This window comes from Gavialis gangeticus, unplaced genomic scaffold (assembly GCF_001723915.1).
Source record: "Gavialis gangeticus isolate Ggan-Ray unplaced genomic scaffold, GavGan_comp1, whole genome shotgun sequence".
Classification (NCBI taxonomy): domain Eukaryota; kingdom Metazoa; phylum Chordata; order Crocodylia; family Gavialidae; genus Gavialis; species Gavialis gangeticus.
Window position 1 is genome coordinate 16,650,816 of NW_017729015.1, and position 14,097 is coordinate 16,664,912.

Sequence of the window (14,097 nt, forward strand, 5' to 3'; positions counted from 1 at the left end):
ACCTCTGGACTGTAGCCTGTGGCTCCATGCTTTTGCCCGAGATGTACAACCGAAATCCACACTGCACGTGATCAATAAAGATCCCATTGCATTCAGACGTGAACCCTGGGGTCCTGGCTGGACTCCAGCGCTGGTAGTTATTTTGCCGTCACCATCCTGGAACGTCGGCTCGAACAGTTGAAATCTTGGCTTCTGTTGTGCCACCTTCCTGACAGTCTCCTCTCCGGTTTACTCAGGCTGCCGTTAAAACGAAGCTGCCCTTCGTTCTCTGATGAGTTTGTTCCTTTGGCTGCCAAACAGGCCAAAGAAGATCCCCAAAGAGGTAAGTCGTCTCCCTGTGGGGATTCCTTTCCCCTTGGAAGTATTTCTTTGCTGGGGCCAACTAAGATGGGATTTTTATTTAACCAGGGACACGGACGCTTTGAAAAAGTGATTCTCGTAGCCACAACTGCTGGTTTAAATGCTGCGCATTGTTTATTTCAGTCTTGCTGTATGTGCGGAGAGAATCGGAAGAAGTTTTCGATGCCCTCATGCTGAAGACGCCAGATCTCCAGGGACTTAGGAACGCTGTGAGTTTTGTCCAGTGACCTTGCTGCATAAATGGACCATAACTAACCAGGCCCTGGCAGCACGGTTTTGGGGAACTGGGGTACTGGAGTGAAGGATTTCCACAACATAAGGACTATGCACCACCCCAAATCCCACTGCAGCCCTCTCTGGAGGATCAGAATGATCCACTAGCTTCACGCTGTGATTCCACCCCAGCAAACAGGTGGGCGACGTGTTTAGAGCCATAGGCAGAGAGCACAGGCCTTATCAACACAATCTTTTGTTCAAATCATAATGTAAAGCCTTGGGATGCTCCTTTTATTACAGTGTTATCATATTTTTCCACTGTAAAGCATTCCCCCCACATTCCCTAGCTCTATCTCTGCATCTTCTGAAGCCTGAGCCGTTCCAGCCTTGCATTGCAATTCTGTCGCCCTGTTTGAGGAGCGCACAGGGCGTATTTGTGTGATGATTATCAGCAGAATCCCTGATAACCGCGGCTCCTCTCTGGGAGCCGGTGGGAATAAAACAAACACTGAATGTAAAGCATCCAGTGGTGGCTGCACAACCCCACCTCAACTTTTGTTAGTTTTGTAAACTTTTAAAAACCCAGCAGAGACAGTTTGAGCCAAGTCAGTTTATAGGGTTGGAAACGCAGCTGAGCAGACACAGCCCTTCACAGAAATGCATGCAAAGCCCCCTTCTGCACTTCCACACCCGATCAGAACAGCATCACTGTGCACTGAGGATGCGTCCGTGAGAAACAGGTGCAACTCAACCAAGAACTCAGCAAACGCCCTGAGGTGGCCAGGCAGGAGGCTGTCCAATCCACATGCCCACCGTCTATTGCTATGAGGCCCAGAGGCTCAGCACAGGTGCATCTGTCTCCTCACATAAGAAACTGCAGCATAAAGGCCAAGACAAATCAGACAGAAAGAGAAACAGAGGTGACTTGCTCAAGGGCACAGAGCCAGCCAGTGGCAGAGTCTGGAAGAGAACTCGGGTCTGGTGCCCTTTCCAATGGTCCGTGTGCCTCGGTCCAAGACCCAGGGTGCTGTGATCACCCTCGCCTATGCTGCACTGTTCTAGATTATCACCATAGCATAGATTTTAAATAAAGAAGAGGGAAAACCCTCCATTGAAAGACTGAAACTCCACGATGCCTTTGATTTTTTTTATCTGCTGGAATTCCGTTTTGCAAAAAAAAAAATCATGTTTTTCCCCCCCAGATTTCAGAAAAATACGGGCTGCCTGAAGAAAGCATTTACAAGGTCTACAAAAAGTGCAGGCGAGGGTAAGTCATATGCCTTTCCTCTGTCCGGTGAAAGCCTTGCCCCATGGGTCCTCTGCCCTGGGATGAAATAGCACGTTAACAAGATAATAAAAGCCAAGGCATGCAAGGGCTGTGCCATTTGGAGCCTATAAAGTGGAGAAACATCTGAGCTTTAAACATTTTGGGTTGATGGTTGTGTGTCTTCTGTTTGAAATGGTAAAATCCCCTGAGGAGAGGTAGGTGAGTGAGGGGAGAAATGTCCAGGTAGGTGACCTGATGATCTCTCGTCTGTCACGTGAAAAGTGGAGGGGATAGCGAACCGATCTACTTGCAGTCGCTAGGATTCAGACCAGCCTCATCAGCCCCCTTCGGACCCACACATAGAAGACAATCATCCTTGGCTGGGGGGGACTGCCGAAGAAGAGGAAGATGCAGAGGTTTGCTTCTCCCGACCAGCGTGCATTGCTCTGAGACAGGAGGCTGAGTAAACTTTGGGAGAGCACCAAAGCAGAGCAGCACTGGTGGTTATATCCCTCACTGCACCCATGAGGTGTACACAGCGCACCCCTGCTGCCAGCTGTACCAGTCATCAGCCTTTGTACGTGAATGGTCTTATCCACACCCCAGCAAAAGCTCTGGGAGGCTTTTCATTGCTTCTGTGAAGCAGCCCCCAGGTCTGAGCTGGCACCATGAATTCAAGGCATGTTTCAAAGCGAAGATGCACACAGCACAGTGGGGCACAGGCAGCTCCCATGGTCACCAGTGGGGCTTTGTACCGTGCACTGAAGATGGGCTGTGAGAAACCTGTGGCTCTTTGGTGTTGCTGGAGACGGAGCCGTCCTGGTCTGGAACGTGCCAAACCAGAGTGCGGGCCAGAAGGACCGGACGTCGTGACTGTGTGGGTGGCTCCCGTGGTGGGACGGAGGTGCCGAGTGACTCTCACGTCACTTCTGACATGGGCCTTTGGGTGAATCTGATATCTTTTATTAGACCAACTTAAATAGTTGGAAAACAATTTTGTGCGCCTGCCACTTTAAGGCGCTAGAGCTGGCAGCCTCCAGGTGCCTGATGAGGGTGGCCATTTTAGGCTCAGGGCTGCCTATATAAACAAGGCAGTTTGGCTGCTGGAGGGGAGGTGATAGCATTGTTGGTTTGAGGGCTGCTGAGTTTCATCCTGAGGTGATGGAGGAGCTGTAGGGGATGGTAGGAGGCTCTTGCTCCTGGGTGCGACTGGAAACTGCACCCTGCCAGGAGTGGGTGGCCTGGTGGGGCTCCCAGTGGTGCGGGAGCCTCCAGGAAATGCCAGGCCAGTGATCACCCTGGTGGAAGGTGGGTTGGGGTGCCTTAAACCCTAGCCCTCACCTTTGGGTGGGTTGCATACACTGGAGGTAGTTGTGGGGGTGCAAGCCCCAAGGAGGAGAGTTGGGGCCAGGCATAGCTCTGGCCACCTGAGCCCACCTGTGGAGGGAAGCCCTGAGACTCCGAGTAAAGGGGTCCCCCCAAGTAAAGGGGGTGTTATGAGTGCTGTGGAGCCCCCAGTGTGAGGGGGGCAGCGTGTGGAGCCCTGTGAAGGGAGAGGGGCTCAGCCAGGGAGAGCGAGAGCTGAGCCCTGACCCCGATAAGCCCTCCGCTGTTGGGAGGCAGAGTGTGGGTCAAAGATAACACCAGTCATAGCACCACGACCTGCTACCCAGGGGGGAGTGAGGGTCCCCTGTGAGACCCTGAGGCCCCAGTCGTGGTGTGAGGTAACCCCAGCTCCCCACCTCTGTGGAGGAGGACCCAGAGAGGGGGACCCCGGGATAAGAGTCTGAGTCATACATCAGGGCCTGCCAGAGCTTCCCCGGGCAGGACCAGGCGGGTCAGAAGGGCAAGGAGGCCCACCAAGAGGGACGCCTGAGAGCCAGGGGCCTGGGGTCCCGACTGGCCTGGAGGTGGGCTGGGGCTAGTGTGAGCCGAAGGTCCCAGCGAGGGCCTGTTGGTCCTAACGTAGTCCTGCTGGTATTCCTGCTTGAGAAGCCAAACTCCTCTCCCTCTCCCTTGGAGTTGGGCACTTCTGATCAGGGCCAGGCCCCTCGCTAGTATAAACTGGTCTGGGGCCATTCCCATGTTGGCTTGTACCAGATGAAATCCTGTCCCCGTTGCTCTGGGGATCGCCAAAGGACTTTGGTCCCCAGGGCTGCCGATCCATCCCCTTCCACCGGCACTGGATAGCTCAGCCTTGATGACCAAAATGCCCGAGAGGTCTTCAAAACAGGTAGCACTGGACTGAATGAGGTGGAGAGAGACCTTCTAGGTCTGTCTCCACAGCCAAGGGGAGTTTGCAAAGGCCGTTTTGCGAAGGCAGAATTTGCGAAGGCAGTTCTAGTACGTGTTCACTTCTGTGCTGTTTTACACCGTCCTTTGCTGATGGACGTGGTTGCCTACAGAAGAGCTCAGGGCTCTCTGAACCAGGCAGTCTCTAACATGCCACCCTGCCCTATCTTCTGTCTGACTTCAGACTAAAATAGAGAACTGCTTCGTCTTTCACTGGGCACCTACTGCAGAGCCAGCGTGGGCTCCTCAGTGGCTTCCTGAGCTGTCTGTCCTTGAGTCCCAGCTGAGCATTCGATACTGCCGTGCAGCTCACGCCAGAGGCTTTTCTGGGCACGCTGGCTCTCGCAAATCTAGCAAAGGGCTCGTGTTGCTGTATAAAGAGTGCGTCGAGTGCACTCCCATTGTCGTCCACCTCCCTAATCCATGGGTTGTGTCTGGAAAACAGTGGCCCCTGGCCACGAAACCGCGGCTTAACATTTTGTGCAGTGCTTGGGGATTTCGCAAGTATAATAACGTGGGAGTAATGAGCAGCAAATCAACTCGGAGGAGGCCGCTGGCATAGAGAGAAGGGCTTTGCTGTTAATCTGCAGTTGCCTGTGATGGAGGCCTCTCTTGTTCAAGTCGAAGGATCCCTCGTGGCCGCCCAGGGCTCCTTTGCCAGGAAAGCGCCCAAGAACGACACCTGAAGTGATTGTGCATGCGGTTTCCTTTCTTTGCTAAGTTGCCCCAGATAAAATGTCTGGGAGCTGGGACCGCTGGGTGCAGCAGGTGGGGGCTGGGTTATATTTTAACCAAACCACATACACCTCGTGCTTTTTGGAGGAGTAACTTTACCTGCTGGGGAAGCCACAAGCCCCCATGGCAGGCAGGCCTCAGCTCAGGGGAAGTGCAAAGAGGGCTCTTGGGCTGAGCTCAGCATGCTGGTAGGAAAGGCCCGCGGGAACTGACTTGCTCTTCGGTTAGACGTAAGCCCTTCTTTTGGCCCCTGCTGCAAGTGAAGCCCAGCCAGGAAGCTGCCCGGGCATGCCTTGCCCTGCTGTCCTTTCGGTGCCTCATTCAGCCTGAGGATGCTGCTTCTGAAGTCATCGCTCTAAAGTAACTTGAGGAATAAGCAATGCTGAAGGAGGGTTTTGCTTCATGTTAGACCTTGCTGAACCTCCGTAGCTGCTCTGGGGAGCTCACGTAGCGCTGGTGCATTGCTCCAAACGCTGTTCTGACATGCTACGGTACTGAGATCTGTGCAAGTACAGCCAGCTCCTGCCCTACGGTCTGTGTTTTGCTTGCAGTGAGGAACCAAGTGATAGCTGATGACTTTTGCTGTCTCCATCGAGGAAGTGCCATTCACATCTGGAAAACCCAGGTGTACGATGGCCCAGCTCCACTGAAGACCGTGGCTGGTATTCCCAGCTGGTGGGAAACGCCAGACCCCAGTTGGCTTGAATAGAGCGAGAGGGACTCGCTCCCCCAGGGTGGCTTGTTTCCAAATGAGCTAATTACCACTTGCAGACACAGCTTCTGAAATAACTCCTCCTGCTTCCCCAGCCCCTGGAAGCAAGCTTTCCCATCGTTCAGTGACCAGGAAATGACTCGAGCTGCCAGGCTTATTTTCAGAAAACGAGACCAAGCCCTACATGCAGAGAGCAGGGGAGATACGATCAGGCTTTGCAAGAGCCAGTGCCTGCCTGGAAGATGACCTCATTATTTTTACTGGCCCAGGTCCAGGTGTCGAGCTTGGAGGAAGACGGGCAGGAGACGTATGGCAGCAGGTCACGCAACACGCAGCCAGCTCTTGGCTGGGCACCGGGTGCTTCTGTCTAACCAGGCGGAGGCACCCTGAGCACAAAGCCTCTTGGAGGCCAGGGACATGGTGCTAGTGTGAAGCTACGCCTGCTGTATTCCCCTTCTTCTTGGCAGTGGCGTGGGAGCGTCTGGGTTCGTAAGTGCCCTGGGCCCTTCCAGCATGCTCAGCATTGCCCTGGGGCTGCTCCAGCAGGACTCTTGAGCTCCCTGTGGGGCAGGGCTGGAAACAACACCAAGGGCTGCTGAAAACCCTGCCCCAGCCCGAGTCAGGAAGGTGCTTAAACATGTGCCTGACAAAGCTTCTGGATCTCCCCGTGGGCTTCGATGGGACCAGCTGCATGCCTCTGCTTCGGAAGAGACCCAGGCATGTGCCCTGAGCAAGGTCCTCGGTGCTGTCGGGTGATGCTGGCATAGCAGCCCCGGAGGCCAGAGGCTTAAGGCTGCAGCTGCTGTGCCAGCCTCCCAAACGCCACCCCTACCAGCGCTCCCCAGCCCCAGCCTGCTCCTAAAGCCCAGATGAGCTCGGTCTCCTTCTAGCTGAGGCTGACTTCGAAGATGCCATTTTGCAGTGGTGAAAAGACCAGCCCTTTTTCACACTCACAAAACAGCCGACCCACGGCAACTGCTTCCCAGTCCTGCTAACGTGGGACGGGGGGATTGAGCTTCCCACCCCTCCAGAGCACGAGAACCCCCCACGCAGACCGGACGCTGGAGGCAGACCTGGTCTGGATGAGGGGCCCGTCGATCAGCTGAGGGGTTTGCTACTGTGCTGCTAGGAAGGCAACGTGTATGAACCAGTGAGTGCTGGAGAAAGCGCTGCGGCGTGCTGCCTCGGCCCTTCACAGTGGAAGACCTAGGAGGCACCTCGTGCAATTAAAAACCAGATCTGATGAGCTCTCTCTTGTATCCAGCTGCTTAACCATGGACCTCCCTGTGGCAGATCGTTCCCATGGCCAATACTGGGCTCGGCGAGGAGCTCCTTTTCACTCTACCACGTCTATCGTGTCAAGGTGTCATTTTCCTTTGCACAACTTCATCCCATTGTTCCTCCCACATCAATTCTCCCTTCTTGTCTTTAAGTGCAGTAGGCCAGACCCTCCGCCAGCTGTTGAGTGCTGTAGCTCAGTGTTGTCCCCTGGACTTGCACCGTCTGGGGAGAAGGCATCCCGAGTGGCTCTTGTTCGGGTGACGGGACTGGACCAATTCAGGTGGCAGCCAGCTGAAGCTGTGGCCAGGGTGATGCAGTAGGAGTCACGGCAGAACTCCCTGTTGGTGTGAGGCGGGTCTGGATTCCTGTTCAGCCCTTCCCTGAACTCGTTTGATTAGGAAATCACCTGGGGTCACGGTAGCCGGAGGCTCATGGCACTTCCAGCGCTTCCTGCTCTGGGGTGTATTGCAGGTAACCGACTGCAAGGATTCTCCTCCCGTCTTGCTGAGGCCATGACACTTGGAGCCCGGGGCAGACTGTTGCCACAGGTGCCTTGATCTCAGAAAGCTGGTGTCCAATGTGCAGGTTGGGTGTAGGCTGGATTCAATTCCTATCTTTTTAATATTGCTCTACATCTGTATCGGGCCTTTGCACAACTTGGCAAGGAGCATTTGGCACAGACGAGCAGCATCACTGCTCACCAGGAGGGAAACTGAGGCACCGAATGGGGATGTGGCTTGGCTAGGGTCACACGGATGCAGCTGGAGCAGGCACCGAGCCCCCTGCTCTGGCAGCCAGGCAGACTTACTCCCTAGGTTCATCCGAATTGCCTGGTTCACCCCTCTGCTCATGGGAAGCCTTTTTGGGGCTGGAAGGAGGCTGGGTGGGACTTGGTGCCTCCAGACTGGGTGCCAGTCTCACCTGGAGGTGGATCCAACATGAAAGGCTCCTTGTTTCAAGTCCTGGTGGGTTGCGTAACAGCACCTGGGACACACCTGTGTGACGCCGCCCCGGCCACATCCCGCCTCAAGCAGGAAGGCGGGTGTCCAAGCCGCCCTGCCAGGCTGAGCTCCCAGCTCAGAGGTGAGCAGGAGCCGGGGCTTTGGCAGCTGACTCCATGTACACCCATTCCAAGCATTACCCAGTTGCCCCATTAACAACCAGTGCAGCCAGTTAGTGGGAAAAGGAGGGTCTGAACTCAAGACTGCCTAAGTCGTGGCCCCCAGACACCAGCAGTAACGTGGCTAATCTGGTCTTTCTCTCTCCTTCCCTCTCCTCTTCCAGGATCTTGGTGAACATGGACAACAACATCATACAGCACTACAGCAACCACGTGGCTTTTCTGCTGGACGTGGTGGAAGCGGAGGACAAAATCCAGATTGTCCTCAAAGAGCTCTAAGGAGCAGGTGGCTGCACTTACGCTGGGACTTCTCCCCAAAGCCAGCGGGGTCGACCCGGACAAAGCCCACCCTGACACAGCCACGCCATCTTGCCTTTACTTGAAGGCTCCCCCGCGGGGGTGCCATGCTCAGCCTCGTGCCGCTGGCTCCAAGAACTACGGGCAGATCCATTACCAATGTGAACGCAGAGCTTCTCTCTAAGTGTATCGTTGTTGTTATTATTTTATTTTGTATTTTATTATGGTATTTTTTTGTCCTGACTTGGTCCTGGCCTGACCTCCGGTTCCACCGCTGGGAAAGTGGAGACTCGAGCCTGGCTGTCACGTGGCAGCGTGGGCAGAGATGGGTGACTGGCTTTGTTCCCAGTTTGTCTTGCCCCTTTGCTGACTCAACCATAGGCAGCGGCTTTCTACCGAGCCATCAGTCACGCAGAGCCTCTGCGCAGGGTCCAGCTGAGGCTGATCCACACTTATAAGCTTCCCTCTCCAAAGAGACTTTGACAGATTTGTTTAAAGCTGACAGCTAAGCAGACACTGCCAGCGCCGGCCCCTTGCCACCTCCCCAAAACTCTGGATGTAAATAACACTAGCACCTCAATAGCCGCTATTTTATACATTTCTGACGTCTGCTCCCTTTTATATTTTATATGTGCATAGACCTGCCTTGTTTTATACCGGCCCCCATGCAGTGACAGAGAGCATTTCAAAAGCAGCTGCTTCACATTTCCAAGTGGACTCGTTGTTTGTAACTGTCGTGGGGTTTTGTTTCGTTTTGGTTTTTGCTTTTATATATCCCATCATAATAAAGGTTCAGAGCTGGAAAGCGGACGCGCTCTGCCAAACCTGCGGAATCGGGGTTGAGATCGATGTGGGGGAAGGACGTTGTGCCTCGGGGAAGGATGGGCAGGGCCCCGTGGGAAAGAAGGGAGGAGATGGTGTCGGGTTTGGTGGGTGTTTCTTGTCCCTCCATGCTTTGAAAAGGGCAGCGCTGGCAAGGGCGACGCAGTCTCCGTGCCTCTTTCCTGCAGTCTGCTTGTCCCCATAGAGCAGACACAGGCAGCACCTGGAGAGAGCTGTGGCTGTGGGCAGAACCAGTCCGTCGCCTCCCACGCCCCTGCGTCTCTCCACTCGGTGGATAGCAAAGCGGCCAGGGACCTGCCGCTGCCCTCCACACCCTTGTCTGTCCTGCAGCTTCCCGGTGCCGCCTGGCCCGGTCCCCACCCAGCCTGGCTTGCTCTGAAAGTTGCCTGCATGTCTGTCCCATTCAAAGAGAGGGGATCCCCGCCATTGCCCACCCACCAGCGTGGAGTGGGGACCCTCCCCTGACCCTCCCCACATGGGAATCTCCCATCAGGGGCAGCTCAGCATCTCTAATCAGCCCACACGAGCCACCTGTCCCCAGCTGTGTGGCCTCTAGCAGCTGTGCCCCAAGCCCCTGGGCCCTGCAGAGGCTAGCTCAGAGCCCTTCTAGGACTCAGCCCCCCTGCACTGGGCTCTGGGTCACAGGCAGTAGAGACAGGAGTAGGATGGGGAAGGGCTGGGCAGTGGGACTGTGGTGGGAAACTTTCCTGATGGGCAGCCAGCGGGTTTGAAGCTTGCAGCAGGGAAGGTGAAGCTTGGCCTCCAGTGCTGATGCTCAGCGGAGGACCCCTTGCTCCAAGGAGCCCAAACAGCCCCCCCGGCACAGCCCAACCTGCCTGCCCACTGGTGGGTTCTCTAGCCCCTGCCCCGGCCAGATGAAGGGGAAAACGTGCCCTTTAGTGCCTGGGGCATGGGTGCCCCTGGGAGACGGGGCCACTCCAAATGGTGCAGGGAATGCTGATGCCTGGACTTGCACTTGAACTTGTGGAAACTTGTGTGAGGGAAGGGGCTGGGGCTAGAGGCATGAGGCTGGGGAGGAGGCAGTGGGGCATGCAAGGACCACGGCAGGGGCAGGGGGTGGCTCTGGTTTGCTGAAGGTGGCCCGGGTCCTGCACGCGGTGGGACTGCAGGTAACCAGCAAGGGGGGAGAGAGCTGGATGCGCAGCACATGCCGGCTGGGCGCACCCAGGAAGGCCCCTGGTACAGAGCCTTCTCCAGGACGGTTTGCGGAGGCCTGGGGCAATCCGGGAGCACTGACACTCCCCGGGCCGCTGCATTCAGCAACCGCCTGCCACATGCCATTTCCGTGGGTGACGTTAGTGCTGCATGCACCCCCAAGGACTCAGGGATGCGGGGGGCTTGAGAGCTGCCTGGTCACGGGAGGGGCTGAGCTGAGGCCTGAGATGGAAACCTGCACAGGCTGCAAGAAGACCCATCCCCGTGTTTCCTTCCATGGCCACATGGGACATGGCAGTGGTCGTGGGTCCCCACCGTTCTCCTCCAGGCCTTCACGCTCGCTTTGCACAGGGACGGGTGGTGGGGGGAACCAGGGGCACCGAGGTGCTGGCAGAACAGGAGCCTGGCCTCGCACGGTTGTTTCACACGGAGGCAGCTGATGCCTTTGGAGAGACACCAGCCGCTTCCCAGCAGCCCGAGAGCGGACGCGGCCTGCTCCGAGGCGGGCAGGGGCTTTGCGGATGCGACCGGCTCGTCCCTGCCAGCGCGACGGATGCAGCCGGGAGACTGGGCGCAGCGCAGCACGCAGGTATGCAGGGCATTCCTGCCTCTGCACCCGGGGCCATCTTCCCCCGTCGAAGGTTAGGGTCAGGCAGCCGAGGCAACAGGTCCTCCGGGCTGAGAAAGGTCGTGTGAAAGTATGAACCTGCCCGAGTCTGCAGGGGTCAGGCTGACGGGTGGGAAAGCTTCCTCTGGAGCGCTGCCCTGCCACATCCGGCGGCAGCTGGGCTGCTCGGGCCGAAAGCCAGTTGACGTGACTGGTTCTGACTTGCCTTTGCTCTCAGAGCAGACACGGGCACCCGGGGGGCCAAGGCTGGAAAGCCTGTTGTCGAACTGTGTCCATTGCACCTTTCCCGCTGTGCCTGCATCAGGAGCTGCCGTGAAGTCCTGGACCCCGGATCGGGGGCACTGCAGAGCTGCGGGCTCTCCCCCCACTTCGGGCTCCAGGGCTTGCAGATCCTCGGCAGAGAAGCTGACCCGTGACTGTAACCATCACTGCTGTTTGCTTGTAAGCAACTGTTTCTGTGACACGTACCTGCCACGTGGCCTCGCCGCCAACCGGGGTCTGAAGTCGTGTCACCGCAGTCGTTCACTTTAAGACCCTTGATTGCCTGGGACCGGGGCTCCCCTCAGACCCATGTGGCTGGACTAGAGGCATGAGACCAGCACCTGTGCCCAGGGAAATACTGCGCAATGTGGGGCCAGACCACGCGTGGGTGTAAATCCTCACTGCTTCGTTACATTCAATGGCATCTTTCCTGATTTGCTCCTGTGTAAAGCGTAAAAGGGACAGGTGCCTTCTCTCCAAACCTCAGATCAAATGGCTGGTAATGGGCACCCGATCCAACGGCCTCTTTGGGTACAGGTGACTGCTCTGAGCACATGGGGACCAGGAGGCACGGAGACCGGTGGGTGGAGGATGTGGATGTGGATGTGCGCACTGCCCCTGGCTGGCAGGTCCGTCACCGTCATCGAGCAGCACCCAAGATACAGCCCCAGTAACTTTAAAGGCTTAAGAAAAACCCGCTCAAACTGGCATTTGTAGGAATTATTCAACACCAACCAAGGCAGAAAGTCTGAGGTCAGCAGCAGCTTCATGATTATTTTTTAATTCATGTGTGCAAAATGCCAGTGCCAGCTGCTGAATTATCAGGATAGCTAGAAACAGGCTGGGGGGAGGCCAGGGTCTCATTCCTGCATCGTGGATCCTTGCGGCCCGCAAATGAAGTCTGGTCCTTGCAGGCTTCCTCCCATGGCACCTGGGCTCTGACACTCACAGCACTGGCACCCACTTCTTGTCAGCGTTGCAGAGAAAGGATTGCTTCTCCGGCACGTGGGGCCAGTATGTCCCTGCCAGGAGAGAGGTGCAGGAAAGCTCCTGAGTTTGGCCCCCTGGAAATCTCCTGCCTGTCTTCACAACTAGAGGTAATGCCTGGTGGATCTCCCTCCCCCTGAGACCAGGGCGCTGTGATCACAGCAGGTCTCTCACCCGTGCTGCAAACGAATGGCACTTCTGCATGGACGGTGAATGACTTCTATGGTGTCAGGGCCAAATCCTGACATGGCGCGTCTCTGCTGCCTTCCACGGAGCCTCCCTAACACCAGCGGAGGCCTAACACCTCACGTGTGGCGTGTTTGTGCCCAAGCCCTCAGTCTGCTGAAGGTGGCAGGTGTCGCGTGGGCGATGGTGGCCAGGCTGTGCCCCGAGTGGGGCCTGGGACCTCTGGGAACATGCGGTGCCCTCTCCGCCAGGGCCCCCATCCCCCTGGGGGATAACGAGTCTACTGACGAATAAAAGAGCAGTGAAATTGCTGTGGTCTGCCCGTCCAGCCACACAGGAATCTGGCCGAGGGACACGGGGGCATGCGTCTGACCTGTCACGCACCCACCTTGCTCCCTCAAGGAAAACAGTGTTACCCGTGGCTGCCATCAGTGACCCTTGGGGCCAGATGCCCCAGCGCTTACTCACCAAGTCGCTCCCTGCTCTTTGGGTTGTGCCATGCAGGAAGGAGGGAGAAAGACATTTTGGCATGACAGGATGGAGGCTGGGTCCAGCCCTTTGCTTAGTCCCTCCCTGGGAGCCAAACCTGGATGTGATCACAGCGATGACCCTGACTCGGAGCGACTCCTTTGAGGTCATACGCCCTACTCAGGTATGGAAGTGCCCCCGGTGTAAGGGTGGCACCAGCTCAACGCCTCCAGTGCCCCACGGCTATGGTGGGAGGCAACCTAGAGTGTGCCATGCTGAGTGTGCCATGCTGAGCCCATTAATTGCTGAGAGCAGGCCCTGGCTGCCCCCTGTTCAGCCTTGTCTGGATACGGTTATGGGGCCTTTGCATACATGCACCGGGAAAAGCGCCTCTCGCTCCTGCTTTCAAAGGGGCAGGAGGCAGGGGCCCCGGGCTCTGCTGCCCTGTGCTGGGCACGTCCCAGCTGCCCTGGGGAGTGCCAGAAGTCAGGTGCTTTCCTTCTCCACCTCCAGCCATGCCCCCCACCTGCCCAGTGCACGAACATCTCTGTTGTGGCCACCTCTAGACTTGAGGGACAGTCTTCCCAAGGCTGTGGAGCACCCAGAGCCTGCCTGTCCGACCTGCCAGCAGGCAGGGCCAGTCCTGGCAACCACAGGGCAAAGCTCTGGTCCCTACAGAGAGCGGAGGCGGGAGACAGCTGTGCAACAGTGCAAGGCTGTGTCCAACAGGGCTGCTGTTCATACCTGGCCCAGGCAGCCCTTCCTGAGACTGGTCTCCTGCCCAGCGCCCCGTGTTGGAGACAAACACGGCACTGGAGATGTACTGCTTCGGCGGGTCCTTGTAGTCCACCACATCATACTGCCCTGGGCCTGGCAGTGGGGGATCCTTCGGGGGTGGGATGGCTGCAGCTGAGAAGTTCAGGCCGTATTTGTACCTGCCAGGGGAAAAGAGGGTTGAGAGACTGGTGATACCCAGACTGGTGATACTGGCACTGACTGATACCCCAGGCAGAGGAGCTTCCCGCTTCGGGCTCCACCCATCGTTTCCCTCGGGCCCCTTCTTTATCACGGCTGGTCCCCCTGCACCTTTCTGCTCCTTTTGCACAACCTGACAACGCTGTAAAGATACAGCCCCTGCGCGGAGAGCTGCAGGCCGGGCCCCACACCATCCGCTGGTCAAGAATTTACTGTTGATCTTAATCTTATCTGGGGTGAACCAGTGTCCCCGGCACAGGGCGGTCACGATAAATCTACTCGGCTAACCTGCT

The 14,097-nt window shown here is 56.8% G+C and overlaps 2 protein-coding genes across 2 annotated transcripts in view; one reads left to right on the forward strand and one right to left on the reverse strand.

Moving 5' to 3' along the window:
- GRHL3 (grainyhead like transcription factor 3) overlaps positions 1 to 9,090 on the forward strand; it is a 54,897-nt gene extending 45,807 nt beyond the window's left edge. Inside the window, exons 13-16 of the mRNA XM_019512413.1 lie at positions 237 to 322; positions 484 to 569; positions 1,779 to 1,843; positions 8,148 to 9,090. Of these exons, the coding sequence (XP_019367958.1) occupies positions 237 to 322; positions 484 to 569; positions 1,779 to 1,843; positions 8,148 to 8,262 (352 nt within the window). The 3' untranslated portion in view covers positions 8,263 to 9,090. The remainder of the gene's footprint in view (positions 1 to 236; positions 323 to 483; positions 570 to 1,778; positions 1,844 to 8,147) is intronic.
- A 2,859-nt stretch (positions 9,091 to 11,949) lies between these two features.
- The window catches only part of STPG1 (sperm tail PG-rich repeat containing 1), a 28,890-nt gene continuing 26,742 nt past the window's right edge, over positions 11,950 to 14,097 (reverse strand). Inside the window, exons 8-9 of the mRNA XM_019512417.1 lie at positions 13,574 to 13,764; positions 11,950 to 12,210 (exon numbers count right to left, since the gene is read on the reverse strand). Coding sequence (XP_019367962.1) covers positions 12,134 to 12,210; positions 13,574 to 13,764 — 268 coding nt within the window. The 3' untranslated portion in view covers positions 11,950 to 12,133. The remainder of the gene's footprint in view (positions 12,211 to 13,573; positions 13,765 to 14,097) is intronic.